Genomic DNA, 24713 nt, shown 5'->3' on the forward strand with positions numbered 1-24713 from the left:
TCTGAAATTTTACATCTTCTTGAAGTTTGCATAAACCAGGACTACTTTGAATTTAATAATGAATTATATACAAATAACAGTGCAGGACTTATAATGGGCAATCCTCTAAGCCCATTGCTATCAGATATTTTTATGGATCATCTAGAGACAAAGATTTTAAAACATCCCATATTCAAACAGATTTTATATTGGTGGAGATACGTAGACGACGTACTGGTATGTTTCACAGGAACTAACAGGCAACTCGACCAATTTCTATCTTATATTAATTCTCTTCATAGTCATATTGAATTTACAATAGAAACAGAACAAAATCAATCCATAAATTTTTTAGATTTAAAAATTACCAGACTTAAAAACAAACATGACTTCTCCATATTTCATAAACCTACCCATACTGACACGACTATTCACAATTCATCATCCCATCCCACACAACATAAACTGGCAGCCTATCATAGTATGTTACATAGATTAACAGCAATTCCTATGTCAAAATACAATTTTGAGACAGAATTAAATATCATTAAACAAATAGCAGTAAACAATGGATACAACGAACAAACAATTAATAAAATGTTAAATCAAAAACTACACAAGAAAGCCCTGAACTTAGTATTTCCACCACCAGAGAAAAAACCCAGTACCTTCTGCTCGATTACATATACAGGCAAAATATCAACAAAAATAGCCAAACACATAAAAAAGAAAGGAATAACACCAGCTTTCAGAACAAATAATAACCTAGGCAAATATATTAAAAACAATAAGAGCCAACATAAAAAACACTTACACAGTGGTGTGTACAAACTTAAATGTGGCGACTGCCCAAAAACTTACATTGGTCAAACAGGTAGAAATTTTAATAAACGAATAGCAGAACATAAAAGGGCTTTCAATAATAGAAAAACAGATTCTACATACGCACTTCACCTTCTAGATCATAATCATTCTTTTGATGACGAATTTAAAATTCTACACATTCAAAATAAAGGCCTTAAGCTATCTTTGTTAGAATCTATGGAAATCAACAAATTAAAAAACACAGATATAATTCTGAATGACCAGCTTGAGACAAACAGTTCTCCCCTCCTCAACTTATTTCATTAGAGACTATAAAGTGTAAACCCATGCCAAAAACAGATCACTTGAGAAAGGCAATCAGCCGAAACAGCTGTAGTGATAATAATTTAAAATAAAAATTTGTGGAAGTTTTGAAAACAAAGTTTTCAGTGTTTTATTGACAATTATAATTGTCTTTAATTTATAAAAGGCGGCTCTGGCTTTTTCAATGCGTATTCTTATTTCTTTATTTATATCCCAGTTATCGTTAAGGTTTGCGCACAAATAGGTAATATTGTATATATATATATATATATATATATATATATATATATATATATATATACAAGAATTACTGGATATTAGTGACTGTCAATATAAACAAACAACAAGGTTGCAGTCAGAAAATTGGCCGGGATGTTAATGAAACACTCTTATGACTTTTTGTCTAGCTTTCGGAATAGTTTTATTCCTTTTTCAAGACACTGTAATACGAAAAAAATGTAAATATTTATAAAATATCACAAATCTTCAGTGCAACTTACTAGTCGTTGAGATTATTTATAAAAGCATAGACACTCAACATTATTAACACACATATAAAATATAAAATAGTGGACAAAATACATTTTAAAATTCTTTAAAATTTAGGTACAGATAGTAAAAATTTAGTTTGTCATCTTTTACTGGTGTGTTACTGTAACTCTGACACATAGAGAACAAAAAGAAAAAATCCTATGATTAAAAAGTAATTAGGTGTACTTAATATTATATTTCTTTTTATGAAATACTAGAGGCCCATCTTAGGTGATTTTAATTTTTAAACCTGTCTTAATGGTATGCAACATGTTATGCATATAAGTGTAATTTGTGTGAGTACAGGTAGATATTAATTTTATTTTGGATGTTTTTCCAGTAAGTAACAATAAATGTTGCTCAGTTTATCTATGTCTGACTTTTTATTGATGCAAGATGTACTAGATTTTATGGAACACATTTCCAAGAAAACACGTTTTGAATGGTTCTTTTCTTTTGCCAAAATACAGGAATCCTCGAAATTAAATTCATGTTTCAACGTTAATGCATGTTCTGTCAATGCACATGCATTTATTTTTTTTGTTTTTATATCGCTACGATGTGAGATCACCCTACTGTGAAAATTACGAGATGATTCTCCTATATATATTTTGTTACAATTATTACACAGTATAGAATAAACAAAATTCGATGACTCCTGTATTGTGAAAGGATCTTTTGTTTTTGTGTATAACTTCGATACCGTTTTCACATTTTTGGTTGTAATTTTTAAACCACTAACATTTTTAAAGATGTTCATTAGCTTCGGTGTCAAAACTGGAATGTAGGGTAGGCAACCATAAGTTATTTTAGATGGTATCACTGATGTGTTCTGCGTCAATGTCAATTGTCGGACCTCATTGTTATGAAAATTTTGGTTGTCAGAAAAATGCGAAGGAAAAGGAGAACCGAAAATGAGTTTATTTAACAGCCCTATAGGATAGGAGTTCTCTTGTAATATAGATCTCAGCTTTTTTAGTCCCTTGTCTCTGAACTCGATGTGTGACAAGTTGATAACCCTAGTTTTCAGGGCCAAAACCAAATTTGTTTTCATCTTAGATGGATGTTGAGAATGAAAGTTTATAAAACGGTTACTAAAACAAGGTTTACGATACCACTCCGTCATTGGCATGCTAATATGCAATAGAAGTTTATGAAGAAGAAGAATCTCATGGTTGCGTAACTTGAGGGAATGGTACGGATGCACATCAATTGAACTATTCAGAACAGCAGCATCTAAGATCAGAATAGCCATGATGATTGCCAACCTCCGTCGCGGAGATGGCACGTGAAGAAGAAGATATAACACTTCAGTTATGATTTCTATTTTTCCCTTAAGATTGTCGTTAACACTACCCCTAATATATGAAATTTTGAATTTCCTTATATTTATAATTTCTGTGAGAATCTTCTCTTGCTATTACTTATCCCCAAATGTTTATAGAATTTTCACACCTATGTAATTAGGCACTACTGTAAGTCTTCTACGAAGCACTTTTTCATTAAATATCTTTTAAATCAGAACATATTAGAGGCGTCAATAACTCCTAACACATAAAATATCTTCTAGATATTTATATTTCTGTCTCTTATTTTTCCATTTAATTACGGTAAGAAAATGAATATTACTGTCATCTCAACGTACTATTTCTTTAATTTCAAATTGGTACCTTCACCATTTTTTTACATTTTACTGCAGATGTTTCGAATAGTGGCAAGATAGTAATGAATGAATTCATTTCTCTTTGTCTTTAATTAATTCAAAATGTCAATTTGATTAAATGTTTATACGTTTTTTAAATCTGTCTTAGTTTTTATTTTTTATTTATCTTATTAAAATAAACTTTTTTGTCAAGTAATCCATATTTCTATAATTGTCATAAGTTGGATCCTCCATTTTATTATTACTTTTAAAATAACTGCTTTGTTTGTAGTATATTTAAATTATTTTATCCTTTTGCAGAACGAACACAATCCCGACGTTACATCCAAATCAGGCTTCACACCACTTCACATCGCATCACACTACGGCAACCAACAGATCGCCAACCTGTTAGTCCAAAAAGGGGCAGATGTCAATTACTCCGCCAAGCACAACATCACCCCTCTCCACGTCGCCGCTAAGTGGGGTAAGAGCAACATGGTTGGTCTTCTTCTAGAACACGGAGCTACAATAGAAGCTAAGACGAGGGATGGTTTGACACCTCTCCATTGCGCTGCTAGGAGTGGACACGAGCAGGTTGTGGATATGTTGTTGGAGAGGGGAGCGCCAATTAGTTCAAAAACCAAAGTAAGTTACGTACATTGTAAAATTCGTTTTTATGGCTGAAGGTGTGTTTTAATTAAAATTTAATTAGTTTATGACTATAAACTTGTTCCTACTACTTAATAAATATGTCTTCGTTTGGTTATTAAAACTCTTCCACGGACACTACGGCCTGAGTATTTAGTTGCTGTGGAACCAAACTTTCAGAGCTAACGCTATTTCAGTCGCTAACGAACATAACCAGATGATTAGAAGTATTTAGATTAGATTATGGTGTTCTCTAAGCAGCTTTCTGCTTTTTTGAAATTTATCCCCTGTGAAAATTGTATGTTTAGATATATATTAAAGGTTGGTAAGTCTGATATATGTCTGGTAAGGCATTCTATATTTTCATAAATACTATTATTTCTCTTGATATATTTTTTTAATTTTTATGTTTCATATATTTCGATTAGAAAACTCTGCACCTTCCTAGAATATTTATTTCCAGCGTTTTCAGCATGTCTCTCTTGCTCTTTTTTTTTTCGACAATATTCTGTACCAAATTTTGTGATGGATTCCACTATACTATAACAATTTACAATAAAAGGTTATTCATCGGCAAAATCGTATTTAAAGCAACCAACCGATATTCCCCTAATCAACTTTGCAGAGGCGTGCAAAAATAATATTTTAGTTATCACTATTTTATTTAGTAAAGTTAAGTAATTACGTAAAAATTAAATCTAAGACCGATATAATTATTAAATTATCATGTGTGTTTTGGAAGTTGTAGTTGTCTAACAAAATAAAGTCAAATTTTATTGTTATTATAGAGTGCCTAATACAGTACTTCAAAGAACAGACAACTTTGCAAAATAATTATTCCATTAAATAGTAGGAGAACTACAAACCAAAGAAATAATTATCTTACTTATGCTTATGAAGTTTCAGAATTTAGCGACACGTCCGAACAAGAATCCCAAGTCACATTTAAGTCTATTATTATTTTGTCGAAAAGTATCTACCATTCCGTCCAATCTCGGAATTTTCTCTTCTTCCTTTTTCACATGGGTTCCGACATTAGCCCAATCTTCTTTCCGTATTCGTTCCATTGCAAATTCTAACAAACTTTGAACATTAGAAATTTTATATGTCACGTTTTCCTGAGCTACGTAACGCTTTATTTGAACCCACATTAATTATATCGGGTTTAACTCGCAATGGTAAGAAGGACGTCTCAAAATGGTGATGCCTTTAGCACTAGCCATTGTATCTACAACATGCTGGCAATATCTGTCACGATGCTGCCTATTGACACATAAGCTCAGCCTTAATGATGCCCTCAGAAAATGGAATTCTTTTTATCGTAACCAACACTTCATGTCTGTTTTTCTGCTGGTCATCGTTGACAGATGTTCTACTAATCAGCTGTCATAAAAAGCGTTGTTCATCACTATTATCGAATTTTACTCGACTAGTTAAAAAAAAAAGAGATTCTCAAACCATTTGTCAAAGCGTTTGGCGTCCATCCCTTCGTGATAATCCCCCGTTTTTTTGTTTTGGATAAAAAAATCGTCTAAACAGCCATTATCGCTCTCTATATGAGCGACAATCAGTCGTTGCCCTTTAGCCGTTGGTCCACGAAACCCTGTTGATGAAGCGTCAACAAATGCTTAACAATAACTCGTTACAGTATTATCTTGCCAGATCTTAGATACTATGACCAGAATTCACCCACGTTTCATCCAGATAATAAATCTTTTTCTGGGTAGAACAAACCTTTCTAATAAAGTGAAGATATCTTCGCCGCCATGAGACTAAATCTTCTCTTTCTATTAACACAGATTCACGGGATCGGTTGGCATATATAAATTTTAAATCTTCTTTTATTCTTAGAATAAGATTATTCTCCATCACCTTTGTCCTAACAGATTTAAGGGTTGGTGCTTTATTCTCAAAAAAGAAACGATTTTTTTACCACGACAATGTACTTTTGGAGCTTGCACAATCCCAGTCAACTTTTTCACGTACATATTTTACTTGCAAATGTCGACACAGATACTCTCGTTAAAAATGAACACTGAGCCACAGCTTCCACTGTAAGAAGTGTATTTTTTAAATTTTCATATACTCTACAGACAATCTGCTTTTCTTCTACCGACATAAACTTCCGCTTTATTTGTACATTACTTGGACTTGCTACGGCATCCATCTTAATGCTATAAAAAGAATAAACACAAATTATTTTGCTATTTGTCTGTTGTCCACCTACCTCAAAAACTGTCTTAAAATTAATAAATCAAGTCTATTTAATAAATATAAAACCAAGTGACATTCATAGGAAACAGAACACACCATGCCTATACAGATATGTTCGATTGATGATGAAGAAACCGAACGAATAAACTATTTTTCCCACTCCCACTCTTTCTCTCTTTCCAAGGACGTAAATATATAGACCACCAAAGTGTTGATAAGTTTACCTATATTTCAAAGTATTCAACGAACTTGTTTATTGTAATTGTAAATTGTAAATCAATTTTTGTTGAGTTATTTCAACGGAATTTCTCAATTTTTTTTACTGACTTTAATTGCTAGATATAATTATTTGCACCACCTCAAAAGGTTTTACACAAACTCGAAAGGATTATTTCTTTTGAGTCTTCTCACTCTTACATCCTATAATTTCTGTTCTTATAATGTTTCTGCTTATATTTTGTGTTATTTGATTTAACCTGGTTTTATTTACAATTGTTCTGTCGCTCTTCCAAACATTGAAAATTTTAATAAGGAAAAGGATATTAGTCAAATTACCTAACAAAATCCAATCATATAATTTAGTCGTATTTAATGACCTTTCTCTATATTAATCCTAACTGCACAGGTATTGTACATATTTCTATATAGTACTTTATGTTTCTACAGAATGGCTTGGCACCACTCCACATGGCAGCCCAAGGTGACCACGTGGATGCTGCACGTATTCTTCTTTACCATCGAGCACCAGTAGATGAAGTTACCGTGGATTATCTCACCGCTCTCCACGTGGCAGCCCATTGCGGACACGTGCGCGTAGCTAAGTTGCTTCTAGATAGACAAGCCGATGCTAATGCGCGTGCGCTTAATGGGTTTACACCATTACATATAGCCTGCAAGAAAAATCGGATAAAAGTGGTGGAGTTACTATTAAAACATGGAGCAAGTAAGTTTTTAAAAGCATGTATTATTATTAAAGTTTCTTTAAAGATTATCCCTTAGGTATTATTATAACCTTTAAGATAATATCATTAAAGAAGAAGCCTTTATTGTACCTAGTAGATTATACCAACTAATAATAATAGATGATAAAATAGTCGAGTATATCAATATTGTTATCTTTGCATTTAAGCAAAATGGGTCTAGTAAGGAGTGTTTCGTGTGTTCTTATGGCGTTTCTAATCTTAATCTGCGATATTTGTATTATATTTCATATAGTTTTTTTATAGTTTGTTATCTAAATGTATAGATTTTTAGCTGATTTGCAACGTGTTTTTTACTAATGTTGCAATGATTCATTATTAATGATCGTGTCTTTGATCAATTTATTTTCAAAATCTGTAAAGCAACGTCACCGACTTATATCGCCTGATGTGTATCTCAAAATGTGCATTAATGTATGATTCAAATATTGTCTTAGGCAAAACATGACCTTGTTAGTCGTCCCTTCCGTTTCGAAATATTGTTTGTCAAATTAATAAATTTGACAAAATTGATTATAAAAGTTAAAATTTAGTTAAACTTTATGTAAAGTATTTTTAACTTAACTAAGCTATAAAATAGTGTACGTTAAAACTAAAAATACATTGTGATCAGTGGTTTATAGTTTATACTTTATAAACCATCAATGAAACTAAAAAAGAAGAAGTAAATTTGATGATTTTATGTGACTTTAACTCCAAGGTAGGGAAAGGAAGAGATGGAGAAGTAGTAGGAGAACACGGACTGGGAACACGTAATGAAACAGGTGAAAGACTAGTTCAGTTTTGCAAAGATAACGAACTCATTATCAAAAACACGTGGTATAAACTCCCAAATCGAAGAATATATACATGGAAAGCACTAGAGATGATGGTGGAATTATAATAAGAAACCAAATAGATTACATAATAATAAATCAAAGATTCCGAAATGCCATAATATCGGCTAAAGCGTACCCAGAAGCAGATATAACAAGTGACCACAATCTAGTTCTAGCAAATATGAAACTCAAGTTAAAAAAGTTAAAAACAACTGCCAAAACATCGAGAATCAATCGGAGAAAACTAAAAGAAACTGATATATACCAACAAATCAAAGAACAAGTGCACAAAGAAGTTCAGGAAGTAGAAAGGCAAAAGCAATTGACAACAACAGATGAATGGAGGAAACTAGAGGAGATCTTGAGAAATATCACAAAACAAAAACTTCAAGAAGACACATTATCTAAAAATAAACAATGGATCACACAAGAGTTTAAAGAACTGATGACGGAAAGAAATACAAACAAGAATAAAAACGAACAACGGTACAAAAAAATTAATAAAATAATCAAACAGAAAATCAAAGAAGCTAAGGAACTGTGGCTATCGGAAAAGTGTGAAGAAATGGAAAGGTTAGATAAACAACATGACAGTTTCAACATACACCGGAAAATCAAAGAGACAGCTGGCATATATAAGAAAAAGGGTATCGGAAATATCATGGAAAAAAAAATAACAAGATAATACAACGGAATGTACAGATAAAATAAACAGATGGGAAGAATACATACAAGAGCTATTCGAAGATGACGAGAAAATTGAGGTCATTGAACCAAGAGGAAGAAATGGGCCACCAGTCACCAAAGACGAAATTGAGAAAGCGCTAAAACGTATAAAAAATGAGAAGGCCATGGGACCAGATAAAATACTTACAGAAATCTTAAGAATACTAACAAAAAATGATACCGGGACACTAATATAATTATTTAATGACATTTATGATACAGGAGAGATTCCGAAAGAATGGTTAATATCTATATTTATTTCAATGCCCAAGAATCGAAAGCAATGAAGTGTGAAGAGCACAGGACAATTAGCTTGATAACCATATTCTAAAAGTGTTTTTACGAGTGATACACGAACCTTTTTAATATGTATTCAGAAGAATTGTTTAAAGAGGCACTAGAAGACATAAATGAAGGCATATTTATTAACGGAGCACTTCTGAATAATCTTATGCATATAGGCAGATGACACAATACTCCTAGCGGACAGCAGAGAAGAACTAAAGATCTTGATTGATCGCATTATCCAATACTGCGAAAGGTATGGAATGGCACTGAATACAAATAAAACAAAAACCATAATGGTAAGCAAGAACAAGATTGAGGAAGACAGTGTTTATGCTAAAGGGAAACTTTTAGGCAGGGTGCACAGATATCAGTACTTAGGTTGCGAACTAAATGAAGAATGGGATAGAAGTACGGAAATAACACGGCGTATTGAGATAGCTAGAAGTGCTTTTAATAAGATAAAAGCAATATTATGCAATGGAAAATTGCTCAAAATCAAAATTGGAACTAGAGTATTGAGATGCTACGTATTCTCTGTCCTGTTGTATGGAGTTGAGACCTGGACAATTGCAGAGGCGACAGAGAAAAAACTCATTAAGTTTGAAATGTGGTGTTATCGAAAAATGTGGAAAATATCTTCCACACAACACATAACAAATGCGGAAACGCTACGAAGAATGAAAAAAGATAAAGCAATACTCAACACTATAAAGAAAAGAAAATGAACTACTTTGGTCACATACTAAGAAACGAGAAATACGAATTGATGCAGCTGGTCATACAAGGGAAGGTGGAAGGCAAAAGAGGACCGGGGAGAAGACGCACGTCCTGGCTGAAGAATCTGAGACAATGGAGTGTCAAATTTACACTAAAGTTTTTATTAAAGCAAAATAATTTTAATGGTTAATAAAAATTTTAAAATGTATGGAGTAGTCTTATAGTAAAGAAATAAGTAAACCTTTTGTTATAAAAACTGGTCAGTATCATTAACTGATATATTCAACAAATATACCTAATGCAGTATTATTATTGAAACTATGAAACTTTTATGTTCAATAATATAAATAAAAATAATGGTCTACGATCGTAGACCGCGTGACCAACCGTGTCTCAGTTTACCACGTGTTTAACGGAGGGTTCATTTAGCTTTTAAATAAATATACATAATATGTATTATAGCTGTTGTGTTTTAAAGTATTTTTCAGTTAGTTATGATTCCAATTATTTTGCGTACTGTTTCGGTATTTTTAATTCAAAATTGATAATTCAATGTATTAATTAGATCATAAGATGATATTCTTAATTGATTTTAAGATTTTCTAGTTATTCCTTTATACTATAAATCATCACAAACGATTAGTATAGTATATTAATGTATTTAATTGCAGTAATGGTTTAATATTAATTAATTTTAGAGGATGTATGATTATTTAAAAGTGTGTATTGAACTCAAATCTTACTATGATGTGGCAACTGCGCAATTTCAGTTGCGTTTTTAATTTTTCAATCGCTCTGTAGTCTGAACATGTTGATTCAAGCTTTGTAAAATAAGTTGCTGATTATTGTAGACTTTAGATTTCAATGGAGTTCGTAGACCTTTCCACACTGTAAGATTTTTTGTGCATACTTTTTAGTCTAGTACTTTTATGCTTCTAAGAAAGCCCATCATCCGTTTAGTAGAGATGTTTGTTACCTGGTCAGGCTCTAAAGCTACGTGATCCAGATACTTAGGGCATTGGCGCACAATTGCCCTGCAGTTGCAGAGAATATGTTTAGCCGTTTTCTCTGCATTTTAGCAGAATCTACATGTGGCTCTGTCCACTTTGCCGATAATAGACTCCAGTCAAATATATCTTTTATGTTTGTGAACGCGCACAATGTCACTTCTTTTGACCAGATGGCCCTGTCGACATATTTAAATAGATAATGCCAAGGCAGTTTATTAATAATAAACACCAACAAAATGAAGTATTTGAAAATAAGCACGCAACCACAAATCATACGGCCACTTGTTATAGAAAACGACGTCATCGATTTGTTTTCCTGGGAGCGCTCCTTAACACTGAAAATAATACTACCGCAGAGATAAACTGCAGAATTTGCACAGCTAACAGATGATATTGTGGGCTCAATCTTCTTCTTATATCCACAATTATATCGAGAAACACAAAAATAAAACTCTACAAAACAATAATACGTTCAGTCCCAATATATGGTTTAGAGACCTGGACTCTAACAAAAAATAATGAAAACATGTTACAATATTTCGAAAGAAAAGTACTAAGGCGAATCTATGGAGCAGTGAATGACAATGGAGTATGGAGAACACGATACAACTTCGAACTTTATAGAATGTACCAGGAACATGGTAGAGGATGATTACATAAAACTAGTAGTAAAACTTTTTAATTCAATATATAACATCGGAGTGATTCCCACAGATTGGCTCAAATCCATCTCTGTCGCAATACCTAAAAAACAAAATACGATAAAATGCTCAGAATATCGAATAATTAGACTAATGAGCCACATTCTTAAAATTTTCCTAAAAATACTTCTCAACAGAATTAGAAGCAAATGCGAAGAAGATCTCGGAGATACCCAATTTGGTTTTAGAAATGATAAGGGAACCAGGGAGGTAATGTTTTGCGCTTAACATCCTATTACAAAAATTCCGTGACCAAAAAAAGATGTATTTGCATGTTTCGTGGACTTCGAAAAGGCTTTCGATAAAGTACAGCATGTAAAATTAATGCAAATACCGAAAAATATCGGAATAGATGACAAGATGTGGATCATCGTGACCCACATCCCGATGCAAAGCTTCAATTACACGCAGTCCAAGTTGAGAAAGTTCACAAAATGACATATTTGGGAACTGTGATAACGGACCAACTAGATCCAGATATAGAAATAAAACGTAAAATAGCAATGACTAAAACTACTTTTATGAAAATGAAGTAATTTCTTTGCAGTAATCGTCTCAGTTTAGAACTAAGACAAAGAATGGTTAAGTGCTGTTTGGTCCGTTCTTTTGTATATTGCAGAAGTGTGGACGCTAAAAGTATCGATCATGAACAAAATTGAAGCAATTGAAATGTGGGTTCATAGACGAATGCTAAAGATACCTTGGACAGCAAGGAAGACTAATGAAGAAGTACTAAGGAGCGTCAACAAAGATAGAGAACTGCTAAAGACTGTTAAACATCGAAAAATGTCTTATCTGGGACATATAGTAAGGGGAAGTCGATATAAAATATTACAACTGATTCTTAAAGGCAAAATAGAGGGCCGTAGAGGTGTAGGAAGAAAACAAGTTTCTTGGTTAAAAAACATTCGTAAATGGACACAGATATCAAACGCAGGACAATTATTCCATATTGCAGAAGATCGAGAAGCCTTCTCAATGGTGATCGCCAACGTCGGATAATTCTGATATGACACGTGAAGAAGAAGACCAGGAACCTGATATCGTAAAACATATTAAGATAAGACGTCTGAGGTGGATAGGACACGTAATGCGGATGGAACAAAATGATTCAGCTAAAAAAAGTTCCTTGATAGACCCATTGGTCAGAGAAGAAGAGGAAGACCCAAAACAAGGTTCCTCGATAACATCCATGAAGACATGAGAAATATGGGAATACGTGCTTGACGGAGAAAGGCGATGGATAGGGACGACTGGAGAAAAATTCTTGAGGAGGCTAGGACCCAAGCAGGGTTATAAAGCCCGAATGATGATGCCAATGCAGTGACAAGTATTCACTTCTTATGTAAATGTTTAGTATTTTTTCATGCTATTGAGAAGAAAGGAAGTTAAGCTGGGCCAATAGGTCTATAAGACTTTAGTTCCTTTGAAGTACATTTGCCAATCTTAGGAATAAAGCAGACTCCCCGGTAATATATCCATTCGCTGTTGTAGTAGAACTAAAAATATACTATTTTCCTAAGAAGCCCCCTAGTGCTTAAAAAATTAATATCCCATGTAATTCTATTCTTTGTGAAGATATTTTTTGTATAGTGCTTCAAGCTCATCAAGATGCCTTTGCTTCATCTTCAATAAATCTTGCACCAGAAAAGTGAACGTTTTGATACCCCGTGATCACCCGTGATAAATTTGTGATTCCTTCGCTGAACTGCGTTTTTCTTTTAGACCTTCTTAACTGGGTATTATATTTTGTTAAACCCTTTTTGTAATCTTCATAATTACCTGTATTGTTGTTTCTGCTGAATTTGCCATTTATGTGTTTAATTCCTACAGTCAATAAAAAAACAAAGTTAATTAACACAAAAATATCAATATCTTACCTAAAATTATTATTTGAAAATCAAACATATTTAATTTGGCGTTTATTTATTTTTGCTGTTTATGAAATCATACGAATAGTTTCTATATTTAGATAATACCGGATGTTATTATTTTTCAATATATTGTTTTGTTTTTATTTTTGTATCTTCGTTAAAATGTTGAGCTTGATATTTATTTATGCAATTATAATTTTTAAATGTAATGTGATATTTTTCAAATAAATACTTGCAACACAAATCGATAACTATTTCGATTCTTAAAATTTTATTTCAATACGAAAATAAGTATTTTTATGACTTGATGCTATTTTTAGTAGATTGATTGTATTTTATTTTTAATATCAGATGCACGCGCTGAGTAAACAGTTCTGTTATTACTATTTAATTATACTTATCAATGAGTGTAATTAATTTGTGTTGTTTGTGTTCTATTAACAATGATATCAACAAGTGGAAACTAAAATAGACAATAATTAAAAAATTTAGCATTTTCAGTTTTTAGGCGTATTTATTTATGTAGGATAGTGGCTAGAAGAGCTCGAATATTGCCGTTGCTGTTGTAATGAGTACTTTTTGGAATAATGACTTCTACATTTTTATTGAAAATAAACCGCAATACAAATGAAATTATTTCATTGATATTTCCACTTCTAGTTCGAAAATCGTTGTCAAGATGGAAATAAACAAGCAATCTGTAAGGGCAAAGATTTTTTAAATTTTGGGTGTTTTTTTTTGCCAGAAAAGTCAGTTCTGCTCCATTAACAAAGCCATTTTCACATCCTGCATGTAGGAGGACAAAATGGGGACCACGAGACTGCAGGAGCTTTTAACCCTGCATTACTGCCCATCAAAAATTGACATATTTTACTCCCCGGGGTACAGGTGTACCCCAAATTTAAAACACGTGTTTGCAAAAACTCAAATATATTTAGAAAAGTACAAATTTATTGTATACACTGGTTTTACATTATTAAACATAATTATTAATTATTAGTTTTAGTTAATGCCATCTGGGCGCACTTTTGTCTAATGGTTCAGACATATGTATTTTTTGCACTTCTTGCACGTTATCCTCGATTTTCTGTCTTGTTTGCGTGTACAAAAAGCACATCTCCCGGAAGAAGTTTGCCTTTGGTCTACATTAGGTACTTCAGGCTCGATATGCAATTTTTTTTCTATAACGGCTCGGAGTTCTTTTGACAAAATTTGGATTCCGAGCCGTTCTTTCATCAAGGGACTAACTAGGTCGGTACTACAGTTTTTTTAGGAATGACCTTCTGTTCGGTATTAATTCCTTTTCTCTGGCATCACTATCTTTACATAGAACTATGGAATTAATTACAACGAGGTCTAATAAATTGTAAAAAATTCTTAGAGGCTAGCGTCTTGATTTTCGAGCAGTGGTATATCTATGAGCGAGCTGGTCGAATGTGTCATCTCCGATTTTGGTTCGATGATAAAAATCAATTATTTCGGGAAGCACTGTAGAATTTGGTTTGTCTCCTTCAGGATGCATGGTGGATAACATGACTACAATTTTTTTCTTAGCTTTTGAAAGGCAATACGAAAGCAGTGTTAAGTTTTTATAATAAGCAAACATAGCTGAATTTTGGTTTCTGTTACTTTTTTCGATGAACTTTACTGGGAGTTCAGCTTTATTTTTCTTCATGGTTCCAACTAATGTAACGCAACGATCATCACTCAGCTTTTTTGCCATTCGGATTGAGGTAAACCAATTATCTGTTGTAAGGTTACGATATGTCCCATGAATTGGTTTTTTTAGACTCAACGTGTAGTATTCAGCTACAGGGACACGATATACACTTCGGCATTCAAAAGATAAAAAGTTTTTGCATCACATAATGCTAACATTTTAAATCCGTGTTTATCGGATTTTGAGGGTATATACATTTTGAACGGACATCTGCCTCGAAAACTCATAAGCTGTTTATCTAACGTATAGTACTATAAGGCGTATAAAGTTTGCTACATTTGGAAATAACTGCTTCAAAAATATCTCGCATTGGCGCAAAACGATCTGTTTTATGACGCTCCTTTCTAGCGTCCCTCCCGTCAAACCTGAGGCAATTTGTAAGACATGCAAAGCAAGCTTCACTCATTACAGCGCAAAAAAATGGAATTTCTGTTACTTTGTTAAAAAGTTCTTTCGATGTTACCGAATTCATATTTAGAACCCCTGCGTACTAATAAAGTCCCCATAATACTTTGATTTCTATTAGATTCGTATCTCTCACATAGGATGGCCTGATTGTTGTATTAGCCACTTCCTCCTCGTCAACATGTCGATCTCTTGCAAAACGTTCCCGTTGTAATCTAATTTCCTTGTTTGTGAAAGTGATAATATTTTTCCGAATATCATCAGTGAAAAACAGGGACCATGCTGAAATTCCACTAGTAACTTGTCGAGCAGCTCCTTTATTTCCAGGTAAATGAATCACTAGATTTCTTTGATTGGTCCGACGTGACTTTTGTTGACTTATCCGCTTCATTTAAAGCCATTTTTTCCACGTAGTTTGGTAGGCACTTCCTCAATTTGCACATATTCAATGTCGTTTTCGTTATTTGTAGCTGAGAGAGATTCGCACGGAATTTCATGGCTTGTTAAAACTTCGCAGCCAGTCTGACTTCTTTGCTGCTGCATATCATCATCGTTTGAATCCTCGTCATTCTCCGGAACATAATCATCATCGGAACCTTCGCCAGGTTTCGATCTATAATTGTCTATTATTAGGTCATCCTCCGAACTATCATTTTGATCGTCGGGCTCAAAATTTGGGAGCTTCTCTATTATTTTCTCTAGTTCTTTTTGGGTTAATGGTCTGCTAGCCTTATTATCCATGTTTATACTGTAAGAAAAAGCGCATTTAAAACCCTAACTTCATCAATAAAACAAATTACTTACCCAAATACTATTTTCGGATCGATGTAAAAACATAATGGTAATACTACCCGGGGTACAGCTGAACCCCAAAATCAACTCACGTGTTAAACAACAGCACTTAATAACTCAGCGACTGCAAGATAACAACTGACCTGCTAAAACAAGAAATTACACGAGTGCGCGTTACTATCGTGTTGCAAAAAGTAAAAAAATTACAGGACTTTTACAAACATCCTAGTTTATAAGACCAAATAATGTAACTTTTTTTAGTTTTTACCCAAGTATTTAGTGGCTCAAATCATGTACATCTAGTAAGTAGTAACCACATTTTGTATTAACCTTGGTCAATTAAACATATTATTCAAACTCTTTTAACCAAAGGAATCAATGTACATTTTCTCTGGATTAAAGCACATGCAGGATTTGAACATAATGAACTTATTAGCCAAAGAAAGCATTTTAACCGATACTGGTATTCTACATAAAGTAACGCTTTCTGACAGTATTGTTTCTTGCAAATCAACATTGCTTCGAGAGTGGAGCTACCAGTGGAAGGAATACTCTTTTGTGAACCAAAATAGATACTCGATAATTCAGCCAGATATTCCCAAATTTCCTTGGTATAAGTCTTTTAGAGCTTCCAGGAGGCACATAACCTCCATTATTAGAATACGTTTCGGACACGCATGTAATCCAAAGCACTTATTTAAAATAAAGGTTTTGGATGATGACAAATGTCAGCATTGTGGAGAGGAAAGTGATTTAGATCATATATTTTTTGGTTGTTCTAAAAACAGAGTCTACTCATCCAAACTTATAAATGATTTATTAAAATATAAAATAGCAGCTCCTTGGAATATACTATATTTATTATCACTTGGCTCTGTAGATATTTACAACTCTTTAATTAAATTTTTAAAAGACAGCAAATTATCGTTATAATTCTCTAAAAATTATTTAGTTAATCTTGTTACCTTTGTTTTAAACCATTTGTATAACTTCCTCCTCTCCGTGACCTAGTGTTGTTATGTCTTATATAAATAAATGCCTTGATAGGTCTAGAAGACTAGGTAGAAGAGTGTGTCCCTGTTCTCCTAATATCGATGTAATCTTTTATTTTGATAGGGCATTTAGGTAAAGTCCTTTTGTTTTGTGTAGATTAATAACATCCAGATCATCTACAAGAAGATTTTCAATTGTTAAAAAATATTCTAATTGAAAACTCTTATCCTCAAGATATGCTACATAGGATGTTTTTTTCTAATATTGGTAATATAAATAACTTAACACCATTTTTTGCTAAATCTCAAAACATTGTATCTAACACTCAGAACATCTATTATCATTCACTACCTTTTATACCATCATTAACACCTAAATTAATACAAACACTAAAGGTTATTGACAATATAAAAATAGCAACAAAGAACATCAAAACTATTTCATGTTTATATTCCAAAACTAAATAATCTATAGACAAATTTGAAAAAACGAATTTAGTATACAGCATTAGTTGTACTCAGTGTGAGGCTGAATATGTTGGTGAGACCGGAAGAAATCTTTCAAATTGCATTATTTCTCACAAAATTGATTGCAGAATTAAAAAACCATCTTGTGCTTTGACAGAGCATGTAATCGATAAAGACCATATTATGGATTTTGATAACATTAAAATTTTATGAAGTGAAAGTAATAAATTCAAAAGGACTTTGTTGGAAATGGTTTGTATTAGCAAAAGTGATAATAATTTAAACAAAAGATCAGAAATTCAAATTCTAAGCAAAATTTATAATTATATTCTTTCTTTATAATTTATGTATAAAACTTGTAAAATGTCACATTTTGATTTAATTTACCATATATCCGTTACATTTTTTCAGACATCTATCAATGGTGAATAAATCTTCTTCTTTTTTGTTACTAAACAAAAAAGAATTTTTAAACAAAATTTTATTTCTGGCAATATAATTGTCAAAAATAAAAATTTTAAGTTGGTATTTATGATATTGAGGCTTATTTGTAATTGGTTGCTATTTTAACTTATTTATAAATTCAATTGTTTTTGTATTAAAAAAAATGTTTTCAAAATTATACTAAAAATTTCAAAAAAATTTCAGAGAAGCATTTATTAGATTAGGACATTTTTATATTAATTATTTTTAAGATGTATTAGCAGCAATTTTTATTTACTAAACTAATTTTATTTGGTGAGTTAACAAAAATTGTTTTTTCTCTCTAGTTCAACTTTGTAAGATATTTTGTCTTTTTTAGCAGCTCTTGATAATAATTGTAAACACAATTGAAAGCTCGAGATAAAAAATAGTTAACCAATAGCCCTTTTATTGACTCCAACCCATCAAAAACAGTTATATATATATATATATATATATATATATATATATATATATATATATATATATATATATATATATATATATACTAGCAAAAGTGTATTTTTTTCTTGGTAAAGTCGATTTTTGTATTTAAGGAGTAAAAAAAAACGTCTACACGTTGTCCTTTTACACATTTCTTTAGATCCTTTTAGAGTCGTCAGATCCTTTTTGCTTCACTTTAACGTTTGGAAAGATTGTTCTATAAAACCACTAGACGGTGCTTTATGTAGCTCATGCTTTTGTACGGTGGTATCCACTTACCACCCCACATTGTTAAACAAAAGCCTCTCGTCGTTTACAGGGACCCCAAGGCTTTTTTTATCGGTTTTTGTTTTTAGGAGACAACCTTCACGATTGTCGAATATTTCATGAAACGAATTAAAAAGCGTTTGTGAAGTGGGGAAAATTATTTTGGACTGTAATTATACAGGATTATGTCAGTGGAATTTATATTTAATAGGAAAATGCTGAATGTAGTGTATGCGTTTGTGTGTTTATGTATATGTGAGTGTGTGTTTGTTGATGTATACACATCTCATATTGGGCTGGAAGAGAATAAAAGAAATACTTTCTATGATTATTATAAAACATTCTTGGGATATTTCAAAAGAGAAAAGAAATATTAGCAATCAACGATGTTGTCTGCAAATTTTAGATGGCTGAGATATTCTCTATAATTGAATAGGCTTTTATTCTGCCAATTCATTCTGTTGAATATATTTTCTAGAGTTGCAAAGAAGAACTTTGAAGATATTGCGTCTCCTTGTTGGATTCTGTTGGTAGTGGGAAATTCTGGAGTGTTTTCATAAACTTTTACCTTAGCTTTTGCTTGTCGGTATATATTTGCTGGGATATATAAAATCGAAAGCCTTCTCGAAATTTATAAAGTTTCATGCTAGCGGTATTTCATATTCTTTAGCTCTACTCATTATTTTTAGAAGCGTATGGATGTGATTCAGGGTACCGAATCCACTTCTGAAGCCAGCTTGTTCTCTTGGCTGTGCAGCATCTAATGCATTTGTTAATCTATTGTTGATTATCTTTGCTACGTTTCTTATGTATGAGAATTGTTTTTTCTGTATTCCAATGATCTGGTATGCATCGTGATCTTAGGCAGTTCGTAAATATGCCTGCTAAGATTTTCCAGGTTTTTTTATTTAAGCACTTCCACTGTTATAACATCTTTTATAGCTGCTTTACCGCTTTTCATTTTTGTAATTTTCGATTTTACTTCTTTCGAAAGTACTTCTGGTATATCTTATTGGTTACTGATTGCTTCTTCAAGTGTTTCAGGGGTTTTGTATAGTTCGCTGTATAATTAAGTAATGAGTAGTATTACTTCATTTCTGTCTATAATTCTGGTTAATTCTTTTTATTTGTTAGAGCACCGATTTACTTCTTCCTAATGATTATTGCTTTTCTTGTTTTCTTATAGTTTTTTGTGTTTTCGATTGCATTTTCTCTCAGTCTTTCATTGTATTTTCTTATTTCTTCCTTAATACTTTTTCTTATATTCTTAAAAAGTTATGTGTATTGTATTCTCTGTATGTTGCTACCTATTTTCATCTCTCTCTTTGGTTTTAGCATCATTTTGGTTTTATTAGATATTTTCCTATGTTAATTTTGTTGTTGTGGGTCTTCGATTTCTTTGGCACTTTTAAGGATGATTTCCTTAAGGATGATGATGAGACCTGTCGATTTGATCATGTAATCTTCCATTAATTGCCCCTTGGTACTGATATGAAACTCATTAACTTTGAAATGTGGTGTTATCGAAGAATGTGGAAAATATCTTGAACAATGCGGAAACGCTACGAAGAATGAAAAAAGATAAAGAAATACAACACTACAAAGAAAAGAAAAATGAGCTACTTTGGTCACATACTAAGAAACGAGAAATACGAATTGATGCGGCTGGTCATACAAGGGAAGGTGGAAGGCAAAAGAGGACTGGGGAGAAGACGCAGACGAAGTCCTGGCTGAAGAATCTGAGAAAATGGAGTGGAAAAACGTCAATAGAACTTTTAAGAACGGCTGCAGATAGAATCAAATGGGCCATGATGTTCGACAATGTCCTTAGGGATGGGGCACGTTAAGAAGAAGAAGTGATCTGAGTTTTCTGTTCGATTTTTTCTTAAAGAATGTATTTGTAATAGGCATGATTTGGTAGTGTGCAAACTGAACTAGTCTATCTCCCCTTTTATTTCTCTCACCGACTCCATACTTTCCCATGACTTGTTCCGTCATTTCTCTTTTCCATTTTGGTATTAAAGTCACCGATTAAATACTTAAAGTGACTTTTACTGTCATTTAATGCTTCAGTTACTGTAGAGGTCCTATATTTCTTTAGTCAATGTGAGAAATCTTTGGGTGTATATTTGTATAATTTATATATTGTATCTCTTTACTAGTTGTAAGTCGATGAGTCGACGCACTTACACGTAAATACAATCGTAGATACTTAAACGTAGATACAAATAGATCATGAACAATATAAACCTGCCGATCCACCAAGATACCGAGGATGCACGAAATACCCGTCTCCGTTCTAGAAAACCACCAATGAAAACGGCAAGAATGATACATGAGGAGTTCAACATCACGAATGCATGGTCCCAAGAATGGAACGAATGGCAAAATAACATGCCCTGCATTACCCACAAGCCACCAGGTTTTGATCTTCCACGCAAAACATGGTCCACTCTAAATAGGATCCGAACCAGACATGGCAGATGTGCATACATGCTACATAAATGGGGAAAGAACCCGTCTCCTCAATGTGACTGTGGGGAGAACCAAACCATCGACCACATTATTCAAGAGTGTCCCTCAAGATCCTACAATGGTAGCCCTGACGACTTCAGGGTCAATTGATTATATAAATACACTTGATGTTTGTTTGTAACTATTTAAAGTTTGTCAAATACCTATATTACTATGGTCTGTTTTTTAACCAGGAGGAGTAATTCAAATTTTCCGCGCCGTAATGCTTTTTTGTAATTGGTCCAACCGCAGGCAAGTTTACTCCACTAAATTATGACATTTTGACACTAATTACATTTGTGAAATTTTAAAATTCAAAATTTATATCGACAATTTTTTGTGTTTTCTGCGTTATTCCTTACATTTTTAGATATTTCATTTGTATTTATATAAAAACAGTTCTTTCCAGAAATATTTAGCGATATATTAGTGTTATTAAGATAACAATATGGATTCGATGCCAAGTACTAGTGGTAATTATTCCTCTCCACTTAAAAAACGCCGTGTAGATTTGGGTCATTTATCTTCAAATGAGAAACAATGCATTATAACCATGTATAAACAAATCAAAATTGATAATTCTGGAATGAAAATAACAGCCACGGTAGCAAAAATAAAACAGACAACAGGTTAGTTTTGCAGAATAGTTATTGTGAAAATCAAGACTTACTAAAGTAATGTGCTAATTTTATTAGCATATTACTTTAGCTTGTATTGGAATATAAGCAGACTGGAACAGTAATATTGTAAAATTCCATTGGATTTTAGATACCATTTTATCACGAATATATCGCTTTCGTATACGTTCCGGACGATTTTCTTCTACAATGTGATAAATAAACTCTAAAAATTCTTCAACTTCTTCATAACAGTACAACATTTTTTTATTGTAATTACAAATACTAAATAATATGTATTGGAAGTTAATTCGAAAAATTATTATTCAAACATAAACAATCAAAGTTATGTTAGAATCAACGTGTGAAGGTGTCCGATACTGATTACTGGATTACCGCAAGGCCGAGATAATCAACAAAAAAAGAAGATGTATTTGGTAACTTTTCTAGTAACTTTCTTGGGTGTGAATCTGTCTTTTTAGTTTACTCCTCCTGGTTAAAAAACAGAGTATAGTGTTTGTGTATTTGTTCTAAATGTGTTGTAATTGCCATACGATAAATAAATAAATACTAGTTGTAAGGTTAAGCTAGCTCCTCTATTTGAGGTACTAGTTATTTGTACTACTCTTTGTACAAGAAATGCATAAAAACAAGACTTTTTATGCGTTTTAAGCAAAATATAAATATACTTATTAAAATAGCATTAATCTGCATAAAATATTTCTGCAATTTTATCAAGATATGGTAAGCCTCCTATGTCCTCCAAATTACTTAAATAGTGGTTGTAAATAAGACATGTCTCGTTGTTATGCTAATTTATTAAATTCTATGCAGCAATTATGTGAATAACAAAGTGGGAATTTAAGTTACAAATCAACAACAATAGAACTGAAATTGGCGAAGCAATTTATACTTGTATTTTAATTTTGTTCTCTAGGATCTAGGTTAAAAGATAATAGACACAATACAAAGTTTTATAATAATTCTGAACTATAGACACTTAAAGTAATTTCATAAACACGACAAAATTAAAACTGCACATGCTGTTTGTGTTTATATAATCCATAAGGAAAAGTTAATTTTCTTTAGTCGACTGTATATCAGATATCACAAAAAATTTAGTAAAAATTTCTTTATGAAAAGTATACTTATTTAAAAAACTCTTTCGGGCTAAATCACAGAACGTTTTTGAAATAAATAATCCAACCTCAGTGTTGCTATAAGGTATACATGTTTAAAGACACCAAATACCTACATAGGTGAACACGCTTTAAATGTTATCAAATTAGTATTAGATTACACAATTGCTGCTAAATTTATAGGATGTTTAAAGTTTTAAGTAGATTCACTTCATGGCAACGTAAGCTCCCACATGAGTTACTGGTCTGGAGACGTGTTCTACAATCGGATCTTGGGTAGCAACTGAGCTACCCATGCTAGTTTATTAATATTTATTTAGTTTTATATTGTCTACAATCAGGCCATATTTCCTAGTATCTTCTTCGAATATTTGCTCCTTAGAATTTTAGGAACATATTTTAATCTTATTAGAAATCATAAATCATCTGTGAAACTTATACATGGAAGTCTATTGCCTAAAATAGATCTATCACTCTGGATATAGCCAGTAGGCACCTCCATTACTTTTTCTAATACTGAATTAAATAGGGGTATTATACGGATCTCCCTATTTTAATTCTCTGTTTATTGGAAATTGATTTGAAAAATTTCTTTTCCTCTGTCTCTCCGTTCTCATTTTCCATGCTCCTCTGGCATAGATTGTAGCCTCTTCTACGTTCTTTGCTTCCATTGCTTCATTGATACCGTTACACCAGCTTCTTCAAGGATGTCCTCTCTTTTTTTAGAGAGAACCTATTCTAATATTCTTCAGGGCCATCTGTCTTCTAGAATCCTCTATACGTGTCCGAATCATGTCAACTGTTTTTCTCAATCTCCTCGCCTACATTATTTTCTAAGTTGCTAACCCTTATTTATTTAACACAAATAAATAGTTTTAAATAGTCCATCTCTGTCGTCATAAGTTTGTTTTTATGGTAGGTTTGGATACATCCCAAACCTCCGAACCGTATAGTTTAACACTTTGTACAATATTTCTAGAGATATGTTTTTTGTTTCTTGTTTGATTTGCCAGAAAAAAAAAGAGTTTAGCGCTCTTGTCATTGCTCTATCCTCATTTATTTTTGCTCATCTTCACTATTTTCTTTCTTATTAAAAACTACCCCCAAATACTTGTAGCTTTTTACACCCTTGATTTTTTTATTCTCTACATCTAAATGAGTTGTTTTATTGCCCACTCTTAGATATATACATTTTGCCATATTAATTTTTAGATCCAGCGCTTCATATTCTTTTTTTGATATCCTTATCATATAGCTAAGATCGTCTTCTTCTTCCGCAGTCACTATTTGGTCATTAGCAAAGTAGACTGTAAAAGGAGATCTCTCTAGATAAATCTTAAATAGGGTGAGTGATAAAATATATATTGTCTTAAGCCTTTAGTTTTTTAAACAGAGGGGTAATTTCTGTTTCTATTTTACTTTGTGCAGAGTTCTCGTCATAATATAATTGAGCAGGCTTAATAAGAACTGGATTTACTTTCAAATTTCTCATTTTATTTCACAACTGTGAAATCGACACTCTATCATATGCTTTTTCCATTAAGGCTATATGAGTTTTTTTGTTTCCATATACTTCCCGATTATGGTGCAACCTCCATTAGAGTCGTTCTTCATTTCTGCCCAAGATTACCGAA

General features: G+C 32.4%; 1 protein-coding gene across 2 annotated transcripts in view; it reads left to right on the plus strand.

The window, feature by feature from the left end:
- Positions 1 to 24713, plus strand: part of LOC140450234 (uncharacterized) — a 584309-nt gene that overhangs the window by 404334 nt on the left and 155262 nt on the right. For both annotated transcript variants that reach the window (XM_072543748.1, XM_072543749.1), the window contains exons 6-7: positions 3602 to 3928; positions 6812 to 7088. In XM_072543748.1, the coding sequence (XP_072399849.1) occupies positions 3602 to 3928; positions 6812 to 7088 (604 nt within the window). The remainder of the gene's footprint in view (positions 1 to 3601; positions 3929 to 6811; positions 7089 to 24713) is intronic.

Source organism: Diabrotica undecimpunctata, chromosome 9 (assembly GCF_040954645.1).
Source record: "Diabrotica undecimpunctata isolate CICGRU chromosome 9, icDiaUnde3, whole genome shotgun sequence".
NCBI classification, from domain to species: domain Eukaryota; kingdom Metazoa; phylum Arthropoda; class Insecta; order Coleoptera; family Chrysomelidae; genus Diabrotica; species Diabrotica undecimpunctata.